The 22106-nt window shown below is 49.5% G+C and overlaps 1 protein-coding gene across 2 annotated transcripts; it reads left to right on the top strand.

Annotated features, from left to right (window-relative positions):
• Positions 1 to 937: 937 nt before the first annotated feature.
• Positions 938 to 19232, top strand: Nol9 (nucleolar protein 9). Of its 2 annotated transcripts, none has more exons than XM_032894024.1 (12): positions 938 to 1408; positions 2338 to 2557; positions 2818 to 2945; positions 6888 to 7023; positions 7140 to 7227; positions 7746 to 7843; positions 10928 to 11089; positions 11951 to 12251; positions 12816 to 12927; positions 15735 to 15912; positions 16763 to 16896; positions 17261 to 19232. In XM_032894024.1, exons 1-12 carry the CDS (start codon positions 956 to 958, stop codon positions 17393 to 17395), a joined length of 2145 nt encoding a protein of 714 aa, XP_032749915.1. In that variant the 5' UTR covers positions 938 to 955; the 3' UTR covers positions 17396 to 19232. The 2 variants fall into 2 exon arrangements, with proteins under 2 accessions (XP_032749915.1, XP_032749907.1); XM_032894016.1 differs by having other exon boundaries at positions 7137 to 7227.
• Positions 19233 to 22106: the final 2874 nt, after the last annotated feature.

Below are 22106 nucleotides of genomic sequence, written 5' to 3'. Positions count from 1 at the left end.
AGGGCTGCTTAAGGGCCGTGAAGGACAGCTGCCCAGACGCTTTTTTGTAACTTCATGCCCTTGAAAGGGGTGGGACTGGAGCCCAGTTGTGGAAAGGCTGTGGGTCTTCCGGACTGTGGTCTCTCTCAGGAACTAGGCAGGGCCAGGACATGGATGGACACCAGGTGGATCCCTGAGACCCCCTCCCCTGGATAGTTGTGGTTTTTGTCCTTGTTCAGGCTCACCTGTCTCAGGAAGTGAGCCCTGCTGGTTTTCAGGGAGGAGAGGGAGGGCTGGGGCACTGAAGGTCAGGCTTACTGTCAGGGACCTGGTTTGTTTGTTTGTTTGTAAGTGTTCTCTTGCTCTGTCACCTAGGCTGTCTTTGAACATCAGAGCTCAAACCATCCTCCTACTTCATTCACAGGAGTAACTGAGCTTACTGCTGGCTTGTGTCAACACAAGTTACAGAACATAGTAAACCTCGCGTAGTAAACCTGAAACCAGGCTTCGCAACGACCGCAGTATTCAGACATTCAAAGTGTGAGCTAATCATCACGGTTTAACCTTGTTGTCCAGGATTGTTCCCATCTGCCAGAAGACAAATGTATGCAAACCCAACATATACAAATGGACTGGATTTGTTTAAAATGCCAATCCTGGAGGGTTTTTTTTTTTCTTTTCTGCAAAAAGAAAAAAAAAATCCCAGGTGGATTTCCTGAGAGGTGGCCTGGTGGTTAAATCCAAAGGGGTTTGGCTCCCCCGTCTCCAACCGGCCAGGGTGGGCTTTTGCATAATGTAAATGGGGCCCCGGGTGGGACCTCCAAGCTTCCCTCCTGCAGCTGAGGGGTGAGGTCCCTGATGATGTGCTGCAGACGCCGGCCGGGAGGGGGCGCCAGCCGCACCGCACGTCTTCCGCTAGGGGGCGGGGCGACGCGATCTCGCGAGATCGTCCCGCCGGAGGGGTTCCGGGCCAAGCATGGCGGAATCAGAGGTGATGCTCCGGCGGGTTCCGAGCCGCTCTTCCTGGCAGCGGGTCCGCAAAGCCCGGCCCCATCTCCTCCTCAGCCGTCGGGGCCGTCGCCGGTTTGGGGTCCTCACTCGGGGCGAGCTGCGTCGCCTGCGACGGCGGCTGCTGCGGGCGCACGCTTTGGGCGGGGACTGGAAGCTAGGTGTCCCCGCGGGCGCGCACGTGGCGGTAAAGTGCAAAATCCGAACCCGCAGCCGGCCGGCGTCCCGCAGCCAGCCCACGCCGAGCGTCCCGCCGGTGCCCTGCACCCGGGTCGGGTCATGCAGCCTGCTCAATCCCCGAAACCATTCCACGCCCCAAAGCCGGGCCGGGCGCCCGGTCCTAAAGGTGTCGCCAAACATCACCCAACCCACGTTGGACTTAGGCTCGGGCCGCGTGTTGCTGATGCTACCGCCCGGAGAGGTGAGTCGCCCGCGAGACACTGTTGGTGACCGGACTATTACGGTCCTCATCCTCCTGCTCCGGAGCCTGGAGGCCTGCGAGCTATTAATGGGTTGGGTTTACTGGCACGTAAGCCGCCAGCGTTTCCAGGTGTTGGAAACCATTTAACACTACCATCTCTCACGGGAATATCAGTTAACCATTTCTTTCCTCTGTTTATGGGCCGAAAAGACAAAGTAAGTAACTTGCACGAGGTTAGACAGTAGCAAGACAGAGCCAGGAGTCAAACGGAGGCAGTCTGACGTGGACTCTGGTGCGAGACATTGCCCCTCTCATGTCCAGAAGTGAAGCCTCAGGAATAAGCATGCTGTTGAGCCTCTTTAAGCATGGGGTGTGAGAGAGTGTTGGGAGCTGCAATGGAGGTACCCTATTTAGGATGAGGTTAAAAACCTGACAGATGTTGGTTACTTAGTGGAGTGTAGTTCGTTTGTTTTTGTTTTGAGTGTGTTCCGCCTGCATTTCTGTACACAAAGCTTGTGCAGTGCTTGAGGAAGCTATTACAGAACATGGGAGCCTCTGAAAACCTCAGTCGTGCAAGGTTGTGAGTCGTCATATGGGTGTTCGGAACCAAGCCCCGGTTCTCCAGTAGGGCAGTCACTGCTTTTATCCACTGAGCATCCTTTGTGGGGCCCCAGTGCTATGTAGTTTGATACTTAGGCATGGGTTTCCTTGTCAAGTGAGGTGACATGCACCCTGAATGCAGGGATGGTTGGATTTTAATGATTGGAAGAACAGCCTGTTCTACATAGTCAGTTCTAGGACAGCCATGGCCTTGAGGCCCTGAATCAAGAAAGAAAAATCATTTTGATAGGCAAAAGGCAAGTTAAGGTGTTAGAATTTTTCTGTCTTTAGTATCAGTATCCATAATGTTTTTTTTCTTTCCCTGCTAGGGTTTTACTTTTAGTGGGATCTGCCGTGTGACTTGCATCTACGGCCAGTTGGAAATATATGGCCATATCATCAAACAAGGCCAGCCTCCTCAAGATGTCTTTTCTGTCTATACCCACTCTTACCTGACCATCAATGGGGTTCCGTACTCAGAACCTGAGAAAAGCAAGAAGGGGATCAGAAGGGAGATCCGGGCCCTGCTCAAGCCTTACATGAAACTCGGTAATTGGCTTACACCCTGATGATTCTAAGAGAGAGCTTGTTCAATGTTCTGGATGCTGTGCTCGAAATCCTCACAGGGGCATCGTAAGTTCTTAATGTTGAAGCCAGTAGGTAGCAGACTTGGATCATGTGTCTCTACCCAGACGTAGAAACGTCAGCTGTACCCAGTGATGCTCTTGACAGCCTAGAGCTTAGCAGTTGGGACGAGACCCTGCAGGGTCTCCACTCGTCCCTGAGGTGTCCTGCTCTTCTCTTTGCAGATGACAGAAACTGGGTAGTGCGGTATTTCCCTCCTCTGGGCTCCATTCTGATTCTGGAACGGCTGCAGACTCGCCTTGTGGACTTCTTGAGGACCTATAAGTGTGCCTCATACGTGCTCCTGCAGGAGGTAAATCTGGTGCTCCTTGATCCTTTGCACCAGAGCAGTCAGCTGAGTGGCTATGTAGGGACCTCTCTGAGAATGATCGTCCCCTCTGTCCTGTGAGTGGGGTAGGTGTTCTGGGGAATCGAGTGTTAGCAGAAGATAGTCTATAGAGAGAGATGTATTGTGGGAAAGCACTTGTTGAACACCTGACTGATGTAGGTTCCATCCCGGGTACTCAAGGCAGAAGTGGAGGAGCATTCCTGGTGTTGTCCTCTGACGTCACATCTGAGTCATGGCATTCACTTGGATAGGTGCTTACAACACACTCTGGTGTAACTTGGGAGGGGAGGCAATGGGGTCTAGGCAGCATCACTTCAGAGGAAGTTAAGGTCAGGGAGGAGCCTGACCAGGGTTGTGGGCATTGCCGTCTAAGGTGGTCTGAGAAAGGGACACGTAAAGAATGAGGATCTGGACCAGACAGGTCTCAGTAGGTTGCTGAAGGGTGGCCTCACGATGAGGTCAAGAGGTGGGAAGAGAGACTGAAGGGTTCAGAAGGAAAAGACTTTGTCTGACAGGGAAAGAAGGAAGTGAAGCGGATGCTCGGGGCTAAGTGTGCTGGAGCCAAAGTTCAGCAATGCCTGTGGTGAAGGGGAATCCTGAAACAGCCGGCGTGAGTCCTCAGTGGGATGAAAGGAGAGAGGAGGCAGGCAGAGGGGACGGTGCTGAGGGAGGAACAGAGAGTTCTGTGTGTGTGTGTTCATGTGTGTGGTAGCCAGAGGATGCCTTACGTTTTGTTACTCAGGAGTTGTCTGTTGAGACAGAGTCTCTGGCTGGCCTGAAGCTTGCCAAGTAGGCTAGGCTGGATGGATGGCATTCACAGCCTGTGTCTGCACCTCCCGGGTAATGGGTTACCAGGCATTTGTTTTGTTTAAATAGTGTTTTTATTTTTATTTTATCTGTCTGTCTGTCTGTCTATCTTGCATTTGTTTATTTAGAGACAGGGTTTCTATGTGTAGCCCTAGCAGTTCTGGAACTTGCTCTGTAGACTAGGCTGGTCTTGAACTCACAGAGCTCCTGCAGCCTTCCAAGTTCTGGGATTAAAGATGTGCTCTACCACCAACAGGCTTTAAAGTAATTTTTTCTGCTTATTATTTTATGTGTGAGTATTCGTGTGTACCCTGTGTGTACCTGGTGGTGAACCTCCATATGGGTGCTGAGAATCAAACCCCAGTCCTTTGCAAGAACAAGAAGCGCTCTCTTTTTTCCTTCCTTCCTTCCTTCCTTCCTTCCTTCCTTCCTTCCTTTCTTTTTAAAGACTTATTTATTTATTTCATGTATGAGCACACTGTAGCTATCTTTAGACACACCAGAAGAGGGCATCAGATTCCATTACAGATGGTTGTGAGCCACCGTGTGGTTGCTGGGAATTGAACTCAGGACCTCTGGAAGAGCAGTCAGTGCTCTTAACCATTGAGCCATCTCTCCAGCCTTCTGTTTGTTTGTTTAAATTAATTTATTTTTTGTTTATTTTTGTGTGAGACAGAATTTTCTGTGTAGTCTCAACTGTCCTGGAACGCCACTCTGTAGACCAGGCTAGCCTTTAACTCTGTCTCTGCCACCTGAGTGTTGGGATTAAATGCCACCCAAGGTTGCCTTGAACAAAGTTTCTCTTCCCTTTTTTGTTTTTTGAAACTTACTCTTCTCATGTGACTCTGGTTGTCCTCAACCTTTTTTTTTTTTTTTTTTTTAAGATTTATTCATTTATTATATATAAGTACACTGTAGCCGTCTTCAGATACACCAGAAGAGAGCATCGGATCTCTTTACAGATGGTTGTGAGCCACCATGTGGTTGCTGGGAATTGAACTCAGGACCTCTGGAAGAGCAGTCAGTGCTCTTAACCACTGAGCCATCTCTCCAGCCCTGTCCTCAACCTTTTAAATGCTAATGTTAAGCTTAGAGAGGTAGAGCACTCTTTTTATCCCTGGACTCAATCCGGGAGGATCTATTGTGAATTCAAGGCCAGCCTGGTCTAATTTGGGAAGCCAAGACAATGAATTAATAGATGTGTGCGAGCTAAGATTGCAAATGTGCAACAGCCTCCCACAAGACAGTTCATTAGCACAGTAGCCTGAGGCCGAATGAGGAGAGGAGCGCACCCTAGAATCCTTTCATGGCTCCGGAGCACTGGGAAGGGAGGAGAAGGGAGGGAAGGGAAGCGGTTGGTTGTGGGTGTGCTTCTGGGAATGTCAACCCCCCCCCCCAAGATGAGGACTGAACCCAGGGCCTTGAGCTTGCTAGGCAAGTTCTCTACCACTGAGCTAAATCCCTAACCCCGCTTCTGGGATTGTTGTTAGGCATTTAATTATGTGGGTGCGCACAGATGTCTGCAAAGCCTCTGTGGAGGGCAGAGTTAGATCCACTCGACATGGATGCTGGAAACAGAGCTTCAGTCTTCTGGAGGAGCTAGAAGTCCTCCTAACCTCTGGGCTACATCTATACACACGTACACACGTACACACGCACACTCTGTTGTTGTTTTGGAAGCAGAGTTACTATGTACCTTGATCGGACAGGCCTCAGATTTGCATCCCCTTGGCTCTTGGATTACATAGATTCCACTACCTATGGTGGCTCATGTGGTTAAATTTTATTTACTTCTTTATTTGTGTGGGTTGGGTGCTTGCATGAGGTGTGCGTGAAGGAGGCCGGAACTTCCTGTGGAATGTGATCCTCTGGCCGTCCCCACTCACTGGCTGTACAAGGGCTCTTGCTGAACCTTACAGGTCTTCCCGCTAACCAGCTTTTCCCAGGGTTCCCGTCTCTGCTTCCCAAGTACTGAGATTACAAGAAGCCACCACAGCTCCTTAGCTCTTCATGGGCACTGGGGATTGAACACTGGTCCTAATAACTAGAGTTTTAACCACTGCACCATCTCCCTAGCCCTTTGTGTGACTGTATTCTGAAGAGGTTTTTGTTTTCATTTATGTCTGTGAATGCCATTTTCAGATGGCATCAGATTCCCTAGAGCACAGCTGACTGTGAGCTGTCTGACATGGGTCTGGGCCTCTGCGTGATCAGAAATCACTCCTAGCCACTAAGCTCCTCTTCAACTTTTTTTTTTTTTTTTTTTTTTTTTTTTTTTTTTTTTTTTTTTCGGAGCTGGGGACCGAACCCAGGGCCTTGCGCTTCCTAGGTAAGCGCTCTACCACTGAGCTAAATCCCCAGCCCCTCAACTTTTTTATTTTAAAGATTTATTTACTAAATAAGTACACTGTAGCTGTCTTCAGACCAGAAGAGGGCAGCAGATCCTATTACAGATGGTTGTGAGCCACCATGTGGTTGCTGGGAATTGAACTCAGGACCTCTGGAAGAGCAGTCAGTGCTCTTAACCTCTGAGCCATCTCTCCAGCCCCATCATCGACTCTTGATTACATTTTTATCCTCCCCGTGGAAACTCTAGTTGTGGGAGGCACCCAAGGCAGGAACGCCGCCCTTGATTACACTGAGCTTCTGGTTGTATGACAGGTGTTTGTGGGAGGTTCCTTCCTCCTCTTCGGCTTGGTGAACATCTTTCACCCTTGCCTCCCGTCAGCAAGCTCTTGCCCTCTGTAGTTTCTGTCTGCTTCTGGCAGGCCTCAGGGGAACACACTACCCTTTCCTCTTCAGCTGCGGTCGCATGTGCGCTGGTTCTGGCCTGTGTTTCGAGGCCTCTCTGAGCTTTTCCCACTGTCTCATGCCTTCCTTATCTCCAGAGGCAGCCTGAGCGAGGTGTGGGCTGAGGAAACAGACTTGCACTTGAGAAGAGCATGGTGCTGATGGTGCAACATGTGATTTCGGGGTCTGAAAAGAAGGGAACCAAGTTTTTTTGTTCATGACACAACTATATGATGTTAATTAACTTAGAAGCAAACAAACGTGCGTTTGTTGAAGACTTCTCTTACAGTTTCAATTGTTATATTTCAGAACATTCTTGTTCGGGATAATTCTGAATTTGTAGCTCTGAATAAAATTGGCATCAGAAGACAGAAAAGGAAGAAAGGCATTTGCTTGAGTGAGAGCGGACTTTGTGCCCTGGAAGAGTTAATCAGCGTGTCCTGTGGTGAGTGTTGCCTGTTGCAGACGCCTGTGTCCCTGAGGCCTCAGTCACTGCTCGTGACTAGAGTCCGAGGACTGGCTCACACCAGGGCTCACTGTTTGTTTTACCTGCAAAAGTAGATGGCTGCCCTGTCATCCTGTTGTGTGGCGCTTGTGACATTGGAAAATCAACGTTCAGTAGAATACTGATTAACCACTTATTAAATAGGTAAGCTCCCTTGTGTTTTCATTGGTCATCTGGGCGTGAAGTGAGATTCAAATGGAGAAACTCAGTTTTGTTTGATCTTCTAAGGTGTGGTGGTCTCACTCTCTAGACCAATCTGGCCTTGGTGATTCTCCTGCCTCAGCCTCCCCACTGCTGCGATTACAGGCATGAGCCACCATGCCCAGCTTGATGGACAGACTTGAGTTGGGGGTGTGTTTAGCTCTGTGTTGTCGGCTGGGCCATGACTCTCTGCAGTGCGGTAAGCCCGCCTCACTCCTGACTCTGATCTGCAGCAGAGGGTACTTGGTCTCCATCTGTGCTGGCCCAGGTTATCCCCAGGCTCAGGGCTGGTCCCAGTGCTAGTTCGTAGAATACCCTGATGTTGTGAATGGCACAGGGCCCTCGCCTTTTGGAGTACAACAGCTACAAGGCTGCACAGGATGATGATACTTGTGTGTTACAAATTGTCCCACAGAGGAAGGCTGGCTGAGACCTGTCTCTCTCTCTCTCACCATTTTCAGCATTCCTGGGGTTGACTATCTGGAATGTGATCTGGGGCAGACAGAGTTCACTCCTCCTGGCTGTATTTCTTTACTTAACATCACAGAACCACTTCTGGGTAAGTATTCCATGTTCTTAATGTCTCAGGCTACTCACAAAGTTCTGTGTACAATGGAAAATATGCAGAGGAAATCACTCTGCCTCAAGCTTCCACAGCACACTTGAGCATGTTTATACTTTAAGAAATAGAAATATTGGGTTCGGGATTTAGCTCAGTGGTAGAGCGCTTGCCTAGCAAGCGTAAGGCCCTGGGTTTGGTCCCCAGCTCTGGAAAAAAAAAAAAAAAGAAACAGGAACTTGCATTTAGAGTGAGTTCGCTGTGTGCAGAAATATTTTATGTAAAAATTTTTTTTCTTTTTTTCGGAGCTGGGGACTGAACCCAGGGCCTTGCGCTTGCTAGGCAAGTGCTCTACCACTGAGCTAAATCCCCAACCCCCTTATGTAAAATTTTTGAGAAATTTTTATGTGCGTGGCGTTTCACTTGTGTGTGAGTCTGGGGTTTCTGGATCCACTGTAACAGGAGTTACAGACAGTTGTGAGCTGCCATGTGGGTGCTAGGAATTGATGCCAGAGCCTCTGGAAGAACAACAGTGCTCTCAACTGCTCCACCATCTCTCCATCTACTCTTATCTGCTAAGCACTTATTTGCTGTTTACTCTAGTTCTGTCCCCAGGATTTATCTGTTTAGTCTTGGACATGACTCACTCAGTCTGGCTGTTCACTATGGTCTAGGCTAGAGAATGCATCAAACTTAATCTCAGACCAAGGAGGCAGCTTGATGGATGAAGACCACCTTAGGTTCCTCCTTTTCCATGTGGCTGTGTGCCCTCCTGATGCATGTTTGCGGCCTGCGGTTCTGCCCATCCAGCTATTGAGTGGTTGGAGTGAACCGTGTACATGTTTCATGGCTCGTTTGTGGAGATGGGAACTTTGAAGAGTTTTTACTTCCAACCTTGGAGGCAGTGTCTCTTAGTTTTCTGCTACTGCCCCGCATATCCAGACTAGCTAGCCTGCAAGCTTTTAGGCAATGCTCACCTCTTCAACCCCTTCTCCTGGAGTCCTGGGGTGCAGATGCTTGGGCAGCACCTTTCCCCACTTACTGTGAAACCGCCTGTCGGGGGGGCGGGGTCTTTATTTTGGCTGCTGTGAACATTGCTGCTGCCCTAGGCACAGTGGATAAGCACACAGTCCAGACCCAGCTTTCACGGCAGTAATGTGAGCGTAGAGATGTGCCGTTGCTGGGTAACGTGAAAGTCTGTTGCCACCAGCAATGCACGGTGCCATTAACTGACTCTCTTGGTTCTTGCCAGTGGTGGTTATTTTGATTACAGACCCCCACACAGGCGTGAAGCAGGGCTTGAAGCAGGGTTTGGGGCTTTGGTTTGTGTTTCCATGACTACCGAGTGTCTTCCTCTTGAGTATTCATATTGTCTGCCACTTCTGTGGCCTTTGGTGTACTGGAACCTTCTCTATTGACTGGCCAGGCTTGACTTATCTTATGTATATGAATACACTGTAGCTGTCTTCAGACACCAGAAGAGGGCATCAGATCCCATTACAGATGGTTGTGAGCCACCATGTGGTTGCGGGGAATTGAACTCAATCTCTGAAAGAGCAGTCAGTGCTCTTAACCACTGAGCCATCTCTCCAGCTCTATTAATATATATTTTAACTGTTTTGAGGCAAGGTTTCTCTTTGTGTGTTCCCTCGCTGTCCTGGACCTCACAAGAACCACCTGCTTCTGCCTCCTGAGGGCTAGGATTAAAGCGTTGATCAACATGTCTAGAACACTGTTTTTAAATTTTATATTTGGTTTTGTTTTTAAGATTTATTTATTTGGTTGGGGATTTAGCTCAGTGGTAGAGCGCTTGCCTAGGAAGCGCAAGGCCCTGGGTTCAGTCCCCAGCTCCGAAAAAAAAAAAAAAAGATTTATTTATTTATGTATATGACTACACTATAGCTGTCTTCAGCCACACCAGAAGAGAGGGCATTAGATCCCATTATAAATGATTGTCAGCCACCAAGTGCTTATTTTGAATGGGAGTTAGGTACAAGTGTCTTGGCACATATACATACACTCATGGAAATCTAATGACAGATCGTGGAGTCAGATCTTCCCATGTAGGTTCTGGGAACTGAACACTGGCCATTAGCTTTATTTAATGATTTGTACCATCAGATTTATGTGTCTGTAGAGGAGAGAGTTGTGAGCACATGCGTGTAGGTACCACTGTAGGTCAGAAGAGGATTTCATAGTCCCCAAAGCTGGAATGAGAGGTGATTATCAACCCCTTGATGCTGGATACTGGGAACCAAAATCAGCTCCACTGTGAGAGTGGTTGTGTACCAGGAGGCTGGAGAGACGGCTCAGTGGTTAAGAGCACTGACTGCTCTTCCAGAGGTCCTGAGTTCAATTCTCAGCAACCACATGGTGGCTCACAACCATCTGTTAAGGGATCTGATGCCCTATTACGATGTGCTTGAAGAAAACTACTGTGGACTTACAATGGATAGATAGACAGACAGACAGACAGAATCTTTAACATTATATGTACCACTACTCGGCAAGGGGTTATTAAAAGGTTATTTAAATTTTCAACAGACTCCAAGCCCCAAAAGGTTCATAGTTGTGTCCCAAGTGCCCAGAACAAATAGAGTCCTGTCAGAACATGATTGGAATTCACTTACCTCCATGAAATTGGGGGTATTCTTGGTGGTTTGAGAATTCTTATTATGTTTGTCAGAGTTGGCAAGGACACAAAATCCTGACCACTAGTTTGTGGCCATGGCATGTGCTTAGCAGTGCTGTTTATGGAACCTCCAAGAGCTGTGGCTCTCAACCAACACACACGCACATGCGCGCGCACATGCACACACACGCACACACACACACACAGGGGATCCTGACCCCCCTTCCCCCCACAGTGTTACATATTAGATATTTACATTACAGTTCATAACAATAGCAAAATTACAGTTATAAAGTAGCAACAAAAATAGTTCTGTGGTGTTTGGGGTCACCTCCAAGGCAAGGAACTGTACTAAAGGGCCGCAGCACTAGGAAGGTTTCTAACCCTGATCCAGAGTCGAGAGGTCGTAGGCAAGTGCTTGGTTACTAACTGCCCCTGTTCTCATTTCCTAGGACCCCCTTATACCCACCAGAGGAAGCCACAGAAGATGGTGTATTTTGGGAAGACGAACTGTCACAATGAATACGAGAATTACATTGAGATAGTAAAATACGTATTCAGAGATTATAAAAGAGAGTTTCCACTTATCATCAACACTATGGGTTGGGTGTCAGGTAAGCTGTGTGCACACCTTTACAGGCTATGCTGTGGTATATCCATCCGTATATGCAGACTGTGGTGCTCAGATGACGGTGAGCATGGGAACCTCTAACTGAGAGCAGCCCTGAATGTCTAATCATACTGTGGGCTCCCAGTGCAGAGAATATAGGCATTCGTCATGACGTTGCACCATATGTGCTGCTTAGGATTGAACCCAGGACCTCCAGCATGCTCAACCATAGCTCCAAGTTCCAGGACTTTTGGATTGTTGCTTAATCTGTGTAGAGAATCTCTTAGAAGTCGTACCTGTCAGTAAAAAAGCTGATGGCTTATGAGCAGCGGCAGGAAATAGGAGGTGGGACACTGGCAGGAAGAGAGGGGCTTCTGGGAAATAGTGAAAATAAAAGTTAGAGGGAGATGCTGAGAAAGAACCTAAGGAAGAAGCGGGTTGGGACTGAAGGAGAGGTAACTGACCGTGCGGAAGACAGAACAGTGTGAATGGGTTAAAAGCTGTGAGCTCGTCATTGAATGAGCCAAAGCTACGGCCAATGCGTTTATTAATAAGTAATCAGCCTCAGAGCGGTCATTCTGGGAGCAGGGGCTGGAAGGAAAACCACTGATGTGTGTGTGTGTGTGTGTGTGTGTGTGTGTGTGTGTGTGTGTGTGTGTGTGTGTGTGTGTGTGTGTTTTCTTTTTGCTCTGTAGACCAGGCTGGCCTCAAACTCAGATCTACCCTGCCTCTGGTGTGCACTGCCACTGCCTGCAGTGCCCATGGAAACCAGCAGAGGTGGCAGATGTTGTCAGGTGTGCACATGCTGCCTGGCCATGCCTTCTGTTTAGTGCTTTACCTGTGCCTGTGGCATCTTCCCTCACAGGTGACGGGCTGCTGCTGCTTGTTGACCTCATCCGAGTGCTGTCTCCCAACTATGTCGTTCAGTTGACTTCTGATCGCAGTGAACCAATGCAGCCTCTCACCTCCGAATTCGTAGAGCTCACAGATGGCCTGTATACAAAAAGCAAGATCAAAAGATACCGAGGTTTTGAAATTCCAGAATTTGGAGACAGTTTGGGATTTGCTGAGGAAGAGAAAGAGTCTAGTCCAGTTCCCGTCTTCACTGGACATATACTGCTGACTGTTTACTCAGAATTCTTAAGTAGTAAAAATGAAAAAAACAGGTAAGTGCAGAGTCACTTGGAAGGACGCCGTCCTGCAGCAGCCAGATGCTTGGGCGTGGTCTCCGAGCCGGTCATGGTGGCTCTTGCAAGTCATCCCAGCACTGGGGAGGCAGAGATGGGCATCATGGGTTCAAGGCTAGCCTATAGTACTCCGTGAAGCCCTATAGACAAAGAGAATAACCCTGCTATGGTTTTCAGGTTTACTATGGCTTACTTGTAAAGGAGAGTGGTTCCCAGCAGAGCACACAGCAGGGTTTCAGGTGGAGATTGCAATGCGTGCGTGCGTGCGTGCGTGCGTGCAGGTATTGTACAGGCCATTTAACCAGGGTCTTGGACGAGTTGACAGACCCTCCAAACTGAACCACATGTCCAACCCTAGGGTTTGGGAATATCCTGAGAGAGCAGCTTCTAGTGTTGCCTGATGTGTGCTGTCGCTGGGACACTGTTGTGGGTGTGGTCGCTGGGACGCTGTTGTGGGTATAGTGGCATGCTCTGTCACTGTGGTGCTGTTGTGGGCATGGTTGCTGTCATTCTCTACTCATGGTGCTCTGTTCTGCTTTTCAGGGTCAAATACAACAGGATTTTTCGAGATCTGGCGGTGTTGGGCTACCTTAGCCAGCTGATGCTTCCAGTGACAGAGCCACTTTGTCCTTTGCACAGCCTGATACCCTATCAGGTAATCGAGCTGGGGGGCAAATTCTCTTATACTGATGTGCTTGAGGCTTCTGAGTCGCGGTGAGCGCTTTTCTGCTCCTGGGTCACTCTTTGCTTGCCTATTCTCAAAATAGCCCTGTGGTCTGGGCTCTGATGCTGTCCCCATTTTTCAGATGGGGAGACTAAGGAACAGGGAGGCTAGGTTGTCTGGAAGATGCAGAGCTGGCATTTGGTCCTCGGCAGGCGGGCCTCAGTGTCTGTCATGTATTGTAGTTTCATGACAGCAGTAACTTATCTGATCTGGTGGCTGCCCCAGATTAGCACTTGCAACTAGTGGTACCTGCTGCCTTAGGATGTCTCTGGATGCTGTAGGGCTCTGAGCCTTTCTGGCAGTACCTGGTACCTAGAGCACCTCCTGTGGGCCTAGTTACTCGTGTCAGGTTCCAACACCAAAGCATCTACTACATGGAGTGCAGGCTGCTAGGAATTGTGTTGGGGGAAACCAGTGTTGTATTAGGATCTAGGGTGATGGATGGAGATGGTGTCAGGTGATTGAACCCAGAGCCTTCCCATGATGTGGGAACACTCAGCCTACACCTCCCATGCATGTCTGCATGCACACAAGCACGCGTGTGCGCACACATACAGAGTCACGGAGTCTCAGGTTACTTTCCATTGCTGTGTCAAAACACTGGCCATGGCAGCTTATAACAGGCAGAGTTAATCAGCTGGGCTCACCGTTTCAGAGGCTTACAGTGAAGGCAGAACAAAGGCAGGGTGGAGCAGCAACCGAGACCTGGCGTCTTGGTTCACTCACTGGGAAGTATGCGAGCCTTTTTTTTTTTTCAAAAAAAAAAAAAAAAAAAAAAAAAAAAAAAAAAAAAGATTTATTTTCTATATGAGTCCACTGTAGCTGTCTTCAAACACACCAGAAGATCCCATTACAGATGGTCGTGAGCCACCATGTGGTTGCTGGGAATTGAACTCAGGACCTCTGGAGGATCAGTCAGTGCTCTTATCTGCTGAGCCATCTCTCCAGCCCCCAAGTATGCAAGTCTTAATACCTCAAAGCCCATCCCCCAGGGACACCTCCTAATCCTTCTGAAACAGTTCCACCATCTGGGGACCAAGCATTCAAGCTTCTGAGTTTGTAGGGCCCTTCTCACCCACACCATCAGCCTGACCGACAGACAGACACACACAATGTCAGTGTTTTGTCTTAAACCAGGAAGCATTTGCTTTGAAGACAAAGCAATTAGTGTCATCACACATCTCTACTGTAGAACAAGAATTCCTGGTGCTTCACACGGGAGAAAACTTGGGACATAATTACCTGGATATGCCAAAAAAATGTCACTTGGTGTTTGTGTCTGTAGGAACAGAGGGAGGTGGCAGGTGGCTGTGCCCTGGAGCCTGTGCTCTGCTCTTGTGTTTCTGAGGGGTGCAGTGGAACTGAGCTTTGCTACTGGGTGGGTTTTTCTCCTCCCATCCTCTGTCTTCCCCTCCCCCAGTTTACCTCCTATCATTAGGTAAGAGAGAGAGGACAACGGGGAGAGAGGAGACAGAGAGATCCTTGAGTCTGATTTCTTGTTTCTTTGAGCAAGACCTACTAACAAACACAATCAACCCTGCCCTCAGGACCTAGTACTTACACAGCCACGAAAAGTTCCCAGAATTCCCCGTCACAGGATCTCATTCACACGATCTTACTGCAGCTGGCAAAGCACCCTCTTAGCTGCTGTGGACAGTCCTAAGCAGCCCCATGGCCCCACACCACACCTGAGATTAAAGCAAAAAATGCAGTATTAAGGGATTTCAGAAGTGTCACCACGCTGACTTGTGGCTCATGTTCTAGGTCACAACAAAGCCTAAAGATGTGGGAGGTTTGCTTCTGAAAAGAAGGAAACCAAGAAAGCCAGGAAGGGAAGCTGAGTGGAGTCTGCTGCCAAGACCTTTAGTGCAGCCCCGGGGCCCTGTGACCCTGACCTTCCTCCATGACTCATTCCTGAACAGCTTTCCCCAATCCATCTACAAAAAGCTGTCCTGAAAGCCTGCAGCTGACACTGTGCTGCTGGCCTTGCCTGTGGTTCAGTTTGTTTTAAGTGAGGGAAGAAGAATGAGGATAGGACAGGAGTCCGGGAAGAAGGAAGCATAGGCCTGGCTGCCTCGAACTTGAGGTCCTCCTGCCATGTGCCATGAGAATCGGAATGGACCACCTCACCCAGTGCTCTGTGGTGCGAGGGCTTCCTACATTGTAGGCCAGGACTCCATCAACTGAGCCATCCCCTAGTTTGTGCTTTCAAACCCCTAGCTGGATGTGATGGCATGTGCCTACCACCTCAGCCCTGGGGAAGATGGACACAAGATGGCTGGGGCTTGCTGGCTGGGCAGTCTAGCCAAGTCAGCAGGCTTTAGGTTCAATAAGAGACCCCTTTTCTTAGAAGAAAACAATGGGAACCTGGGATGATGCTCTGTTGGATTTTGTTTTGAGGCAGGCTGGTCTACATGTTGAGTTCCAGGCAAGCCTGGGCTACATAGTAAGACTGTCTGCAAAAGAACCATGTGACTTTAAACACCACAGAGAGATGGAAGTGGTCATACCCACACTTACTCTGACCACACATGCGTATACTCAGCATCTACACATGTGAGCACACACGAACACATACAACATACTTAAGAGTCTTTTAAGTCAGCCGTTGTAGTCCATGCCTGTTAATCCGTGATCAGGAGCCTAAGGCAGTAGACTGTCCATTTGAGGTCTGAGGAAAGCGCGTCTCCATACGGTAGAAGTTAACCAGAGGTGCACATTTGCGTTGTATTCTCCAGGTCCCCTTCAATGCCGTTGCTATCCGGGTCACGCACGCCGACGTTGCACCTACCCACATACTGTACGCTATGAATGCCAGCTGGGTCGGCCTTTGCAAGATTGTGGATGATATGAAAGGCTACACTCGGGGCCCCATTCTGCTGGCCCAGAACCCCATATGTGACTGTTTGGGCTTCGGTGAGTGAACAGTAAACAGTGCCTTCTCCTTCACTCTCCTCCGCTGGCGACAACAGACCTTCTGTGTGATGCTGTAGTATTTGGTTCTAGACAGGAATCACCTTTCGCTGGAGAAATTAATGTCCTTCTCTGTGCTACTGTATGCGGGATCAGTTTTTTTTAACCTACATCACATTCTGTTAGCTTTTTTCAGTCCTTCACGGCTGTGGGATGTCCAAATTCTTTGAATGGCACTTTCTTAAAATTTATTTTTAGATAGGCATGGTGACTCACTTCAGGAGGCCACAGGCAAGTGAGTCTCCTGTTTGAGGAGACTCTTGTGAAGCTAGCAAGTTCTTGGACAGCAAGGGCTATGTAGACCCCTGTCTTAGAAAACCAAAAGTCATTTTTAATTACGTGGGTGCGATTGGGTTCCTAGTGCTGCCATCGCAGCTGGTTGGTGTGAGCTCCCTGAAGTGTGTGCTGGGAGCTGGGCTTACGGAGGATGAGCAGGTGCCCCTTTTCCTGCTGGGCCACCTCATCAGCTCCACAGCTGCACATGGTATTCTGAAAGTAAGACACCGGGTCTTAACCCCTGACTTCAGTCCTTGTGTCTGCATCATATGCCTGGTGCTCTCAGAGGACAGAAGTGGGCATCAGACCCCATGGGAGTAGAGTTCCAAGTCACCATGTGGGTTCTAGAAATGGAACCCAGGTCCTTTGGAGGAGCAGCAAATGCTCTAAACTGCCGAGCCATATATTCACCCCCAAAATTCAAAAGTAAACCTCTTAATGTCACCTTTGACCTTCAGTTCTCTGTGGTTGAAATGTGTCCCTTTGCAGAATGGCTGACCCTGCTCTGTGTCTTAAGGTATCTGCAGAGGCATTGACATGGACAAGCGGCTGTACCACATCCTCACCCCTCTACCGCCAGAGGAGTTAAGAACTGTGAACTGTCTGTTGGTTGGCACCATTTCCATTCCACATTGTATTTTCAAGAATCAGGTGAGTTGACAGGAATAGGCTTGCAGGGAACCTGGGCGGGTGAGACTGAGCTGACACTGCCAGCGGTCGAGGCATTGGGGCCTTGTAAGACATACACCTCTTTACTCATTTTTCTATTTCCATTTTATGTGCATTGGTGTTTGCCTGCCTCTGTGTGTGCGTGCGTGCATGCGTGAGAGGATTAGTTGTGAGGTTCCACGTGGTTGCTGGAATTGAACCCCAGCCTCTGGAAGAGCAGCCAGTGCTCTTAAGCACTGAGCCATCTCTCCAGCCCTGTTGGACACACACTTCATTCTGTGGTTTGAGTGACAAACAGTTCCTTGTGGACAGGTCTCTATGCTGTTGCTTTGTATTTCTGTTTCAGCCTGGGACTGAAGGGACAGTTCCTTACGTCACCAGGGATTATAATTTAAAACTTCTTGGAGCATCAGAGAAAATCGGAGAGAGAGAGTATAGAAATATACTACCTAGACACAAATCACGGCAAAGAAGAAAATGAAGCCTGGGTGTACAGAGAGACTTTCGCCTCGACACATTGTCCCCGAGCCTAGAGTCAGCAGACTGAGCGGGCTGTGTGGCTGCAGACCTCGTGCCCATGCCCAGTGTTCATGTAACTGGAAAATGTGCTGTGGTAAGAGTCATTCAAGCCCCTTCGTTTTTTTCCCCTCTAAGACACGGAGGGCCTCATATAGCTCAGACTGGCCTCAGTACTCTGGTCCTCCTGTCTCACTGTCCAAGGGCTGTGCATCCGGCTTTTGGTCTCATACTTGGCCCAGACCTTGCCGACTGGTTGTCCTGGGTGTGTGGTGCTCCTGGAGAGCTGGGAAGCATTGAAGAAAGCTGTGGTGTCCTCCAAGAAGACCAGGGCCACAAAAGTGTGCCTAGAAACTGAGTAGCAGGCTGACCACAGGTTCTCGGGTGCAGTGTACGGACTGGCAGGGACCTGAGCAGGCTCAGTGGCCGTGAGTAAGAGGCTTACTCCGTTGAACCTTGTGGACCTTAGCACCCCAGTGCGGCGGCTCATTGGCCTGATCCTTTGATGCTTGCCATCGAATCTCCCAATGCTGCAATCAAGTGTTAGAGGACGGTACGTCGTCTAGTTAATTTCTGGGTCTTTAATCATGAGGCTTTATGTTGAAGAACTTGCTCTGACATTCAGAAAGCCTCCACGTCAGTTAAGGAAATCCACGGCTCCCTAATTCTGGGGATGTTCTGACTGGGAATGTTCTGACAGACCTTGAGGCTGAGATACTACAGCCTGGGACAGACACACATATGCCTGGCTTGGGCAGACCTTTGCTATCAACGATTTCTTCTAAGGCCCCAGAGGCCACTGCAAGTGGATGTTGCAATCCGGAGTGACTGGGTCGGGTCATTTTTGTGGTTGCAAAGCAGGACCCTGAGGAGCCTCTTGGGCTGGCATGATGGATCTGACAAGACTCCACCTTGCATGGACTCAGGAAAGACCAAGGCTATGGAAGGGTCACAACATTGATTGTCTCTGTCTTGTCTGTAGTCATAGGAGTGTGGCCAGTCTCCTTTGCTTGGCACCATCTTTGTGGTGGCCTCAGCATCTGAAAATCCTCCGAGGAGGCAGAGCTGCCTCTTCTGGATTAGTCGGATTGCCTGTAGATCACTACTCCCTGCCCCACCCCCAACACTATCTCTGTCTCACTTGAGCTTGTGGTGAGCCTTTGCAGAGAGGAGGAGCTCTTCCTGCCCAGGCAGTCTCTGGGCTCCTGATCCTCGAGCCTCTGCTTCCTGGGTGCTCAGATCACAGGTATGTGCCGTCTTAGCCTTCCGGACAGTTTTAAGACAGCCTTGGTCACCTTCATCTCCCTCCCCGGGTCTTCCTGTCTTCACAATAAAGATCCCAAGTCCAGGTCTCCAGTCTGCATTTTCCCTAAAGGGTGAACTTTATTAGCTTTTAAATGCTGGCCTTGTCAGTCTCCACCAGCCAGTAAGGGCCCCTGTCAGCAGTAGAGGGAGCTGTGGGCACTGGCCCGGTGCCTGTGAGGAGTAAAGGCCTCTGCCCGGATTCCCCGAGGGGAGATCTTTCTTTGGATGCCTGGCTTTGGTGAGACCTGGAACAGCTAGCTGTCTGTCCATGCGATTATGGTATCAGCATTTGGGGCGAGGTTTTGGCTCTGCCATCTTTAGGGGGGTGGGGAGGTTGTGTTTGGATACAGGATCTTGCCATGAACAGGCTGGCCTCAGACAGACTCCTGCATGGTCCTTCTGCCTCAGTTTCTCAAGTGCTGGTATCACTGTGTTCCATGTGCGTGGTTTCTGTTTAGATATTCTGGTCCACTGTAGTCTATGCACACACTTATTTTTTTTTTTTTAAGATTTATTCATTTATTATATAAGTACACTGTAGCTGTCTTCACACACACCAGAGGAGGGCATTGGATCTCTTTACAGATGGTTGTGAGCCACCATGTGTTTGCTGGGAATTGAACTCAGGACCTCTGGAAGAGCAGTCAGGTGCTCTTAACCACTGAGCCATCTCTCCAGCCCTGCACACACTTATTTTAAAAACACCACTGAGCCATGAGACACAAGTTGCCAGTCCTGTGGCTCCTTAAAGTCACACCTTACAGCCATATCCTGGGTCGGGGATTTGGCTCAGTGGTAGAGCTCTTGCCTAGCCAGTGCAAGGCCCTGGGTTCGGTCCCCAGTTCCAAAAAAAAAAGTCAACCTTAGGAGTTGTTATCCTTTTGGTCATCACTGGGGATTCAAGACCCAAGAACGCGACAGTGCAGAGTCTGTAGGAGCAGGCTGGGTGCCTTGGATTGACTGCTCCAGAGTCTGGGCAGAGGGGAAGGAGGAAGGTGGCCACATCCTCCACCTGGATCTCTTTAATAAGAGCTTCTGACTTGGGGTTTCTCCCTGGTTCATGACGTGGAAATCAGATGATGTTAACCTACTAGATACATAGGTGAGAGGAGCTGCTGGATGGGCCCAGGGCCTCATCTCACCCAGACACCCACCACACTGAGGCAGGGACACACAAGCCCCCTCCAGGCTGTGGTCTTGATCCACTTTCTATCCTGTCTCTTCCTCTCTCTTCACCCTTCCACCCCACAGTATCTTACTCTTGGCCCAGGAGCCTAGAGCTCATCGCTAACCCGGATGCTAACCCGGGTGCCGGGTCTGTAGGCGTCCACCTCCTCTTCTAACCTCCTTACCATTCTTTGTTGGTTAGCTGTGGATGGCGGCATGGTGGGTGAGACGTGGCACCATGCTGTTGGAGCTGAGTGAGCCATATTTTACCGCCTAGGAGGGCTCTGCCTGGTATCAGTTTCCTTCTCCGTGTCACAGAGAGATGAACGGGATTGTCTATAAACAGCCCTGCCAAGGCCCTCCCCTCTTAGCCTGTCTCTTGTGGTTGCTTCAGGGTTGTGTCCCTTGAGAAGGGTGTTACACATATGTCCTCACTGGCAGGTGAAGATCACGACAGGCAGGTGCCTTGGTTGCCACTGATAAACTACATCCGCAACCCTTCCCCCCTCCCCCACATACTGCTTTAAAAACTGTCTGTGGCCCCTGAGTGCCCACTGCATAGGTGCCACTGTGAATCTTGTGAGAGCCACACCCAACTCCATGTAAGTTAATAAAGTCATTCTCCACAGTGTGCGGCCCCTAGCCTCTCATCAGCCATGAGCTTGATCATTCCAGTTTCTGAGAACGGGTGGACTGTTCTGTTGAGATCTCAGCCCGAGACTGGCTCTATAGACCAGGCTGCCTTTGAACGGCCTCTGCCTCTGCCTCCGCCTCCCCAGTGCCGGAAGTAAAGGTGTGAACCCCAGGACTAGAGGTGTGGCTCAATAGTCGTGAGTGGAGTGGTGCTGTTTATACGGAGGATCCGTGAGCTGCCATGTGAGTGCTGGGGCTTGAACTCAGGTTACAGTGACACCTGAACTGGCCTTCGAAAGAGATTTCCTCAGAAAGTAGCCCAGGGCAGCTCTGGTTTTCCCCAACTTGCTGTGCCCTAGCAAACAGAACCAGACTTTGCTGATGGGCTCAGGCTCAACAGCAGCTAAAAGAAAGAAGGGGACCATCTGTGCTGAGGGAGGAAGGGCCTGTGACAGACCTGCAGGGCCTCTTTGGAAAGGCCTCGCACAGTTAAATGCCCCCGAGCCCTGCCAGGAAAGAGCAGCTGGAGGACGGGCAAGGGCACAAACTGAAAGGGGATTCACCCAGGCATACGGTGCCTGGATCGCACATGCCAGGGCTGAGTAAGCAAAGCCTTGGGGATCAGCAAATAGAGCTGAAGTGGACAGACCAGGGGCTACTCTGGGAAGTCGAGTTGTCATGGCTTCCAGCCCACTGTCCTTGGGACAGGCAGCAGTCACTGGCTAGAGTTCTAATGCTCTTGAACATGGTAGTTTCTGGCTGTGACCAGCTCTGCCAAGTAGAGAAGAGACACCCAACTCCTGGGCTGTTCTCACCAAGCAGCCCAGCAAGGTATCTGCTGCTGGCCATGGGATCAAAGAGAGAAGGTTCTCCCTACCGTCGCTTTCTAGGAAAGGAATGGGAGGTATAGCCATAAGTTCAGGAGTCTACATATACTATTCTTAAAATACACTGCGCTCAGGAGACCAGTTTTGGAAGGTAGCATGTTGGCAGAACCGAGAGCCCTTGTGTTTTTCTTCTGTGCAGGCAGATTCTTCTGGAGAAGTTAAGGGCTGGTGTTTGGAGTAGAAGAAGTCCTTCAGTGTTGAGATCATAGGTAGGCAGTAAGGGCGCGTGGTTGGAGGGCCCAGTGGAGCATCAGCTCGATCCTACCAAAGTCTGATTTCCACCTTGCAATTGACTCTGGCCTTCATTCAGAAGCTGGCAAGTCTGATTTCTTTTTTTCTGATTCTTTAGAAAGAAGGCTTGAGGGAGTAGAGTAAGGAGAAGCAGGTCTCAGAGGGGCCACCAACATTCCATGGTTGCCAAGTTGTTCTAGATGCTGTCAAACCTGCATAGGGCTGGAAATTTTCTATAGTCGATGGTGAATCGGTGGTAAATCAAGAGCTTAGAAGTCAGCCAGACATGGTGGTGTATGCTCGCCTTTAATCCCAGCACTCGGGGCAGAGGCAGGGAGTTATCTGAGTTCCAGGCCAGCCTGGTCTGTAGATTAAGTTCCAGGGCAGCCAGAGCTCAGGGCTAAACAGACAGACAGACCATGTCCAAAAAAAAAAAAAAAAAAAAGATGGAAA

The sequence above is a fragment of the Rattus rattus genome, chromosome 1 (assembly GCF_011064425.1).
Source record: "Rattus rattus isolate New Zealand chromosome 1, Rrattus_CSIRO_v1, whole genome shotgun sequence".
In the NCBI taxonomy this organism is placed as follows: domain Eukaryota; kingdom Metazoa; phylum Chordata; class Mammalia; order Rodentia; family Muridae; genus Rattus; species Rattus rattus.
The sequence above is the reverse complement of the archived record's forward strand: the minus strand, read 5'-3'. Positions and strand labels throughout refer to the sequence as shown.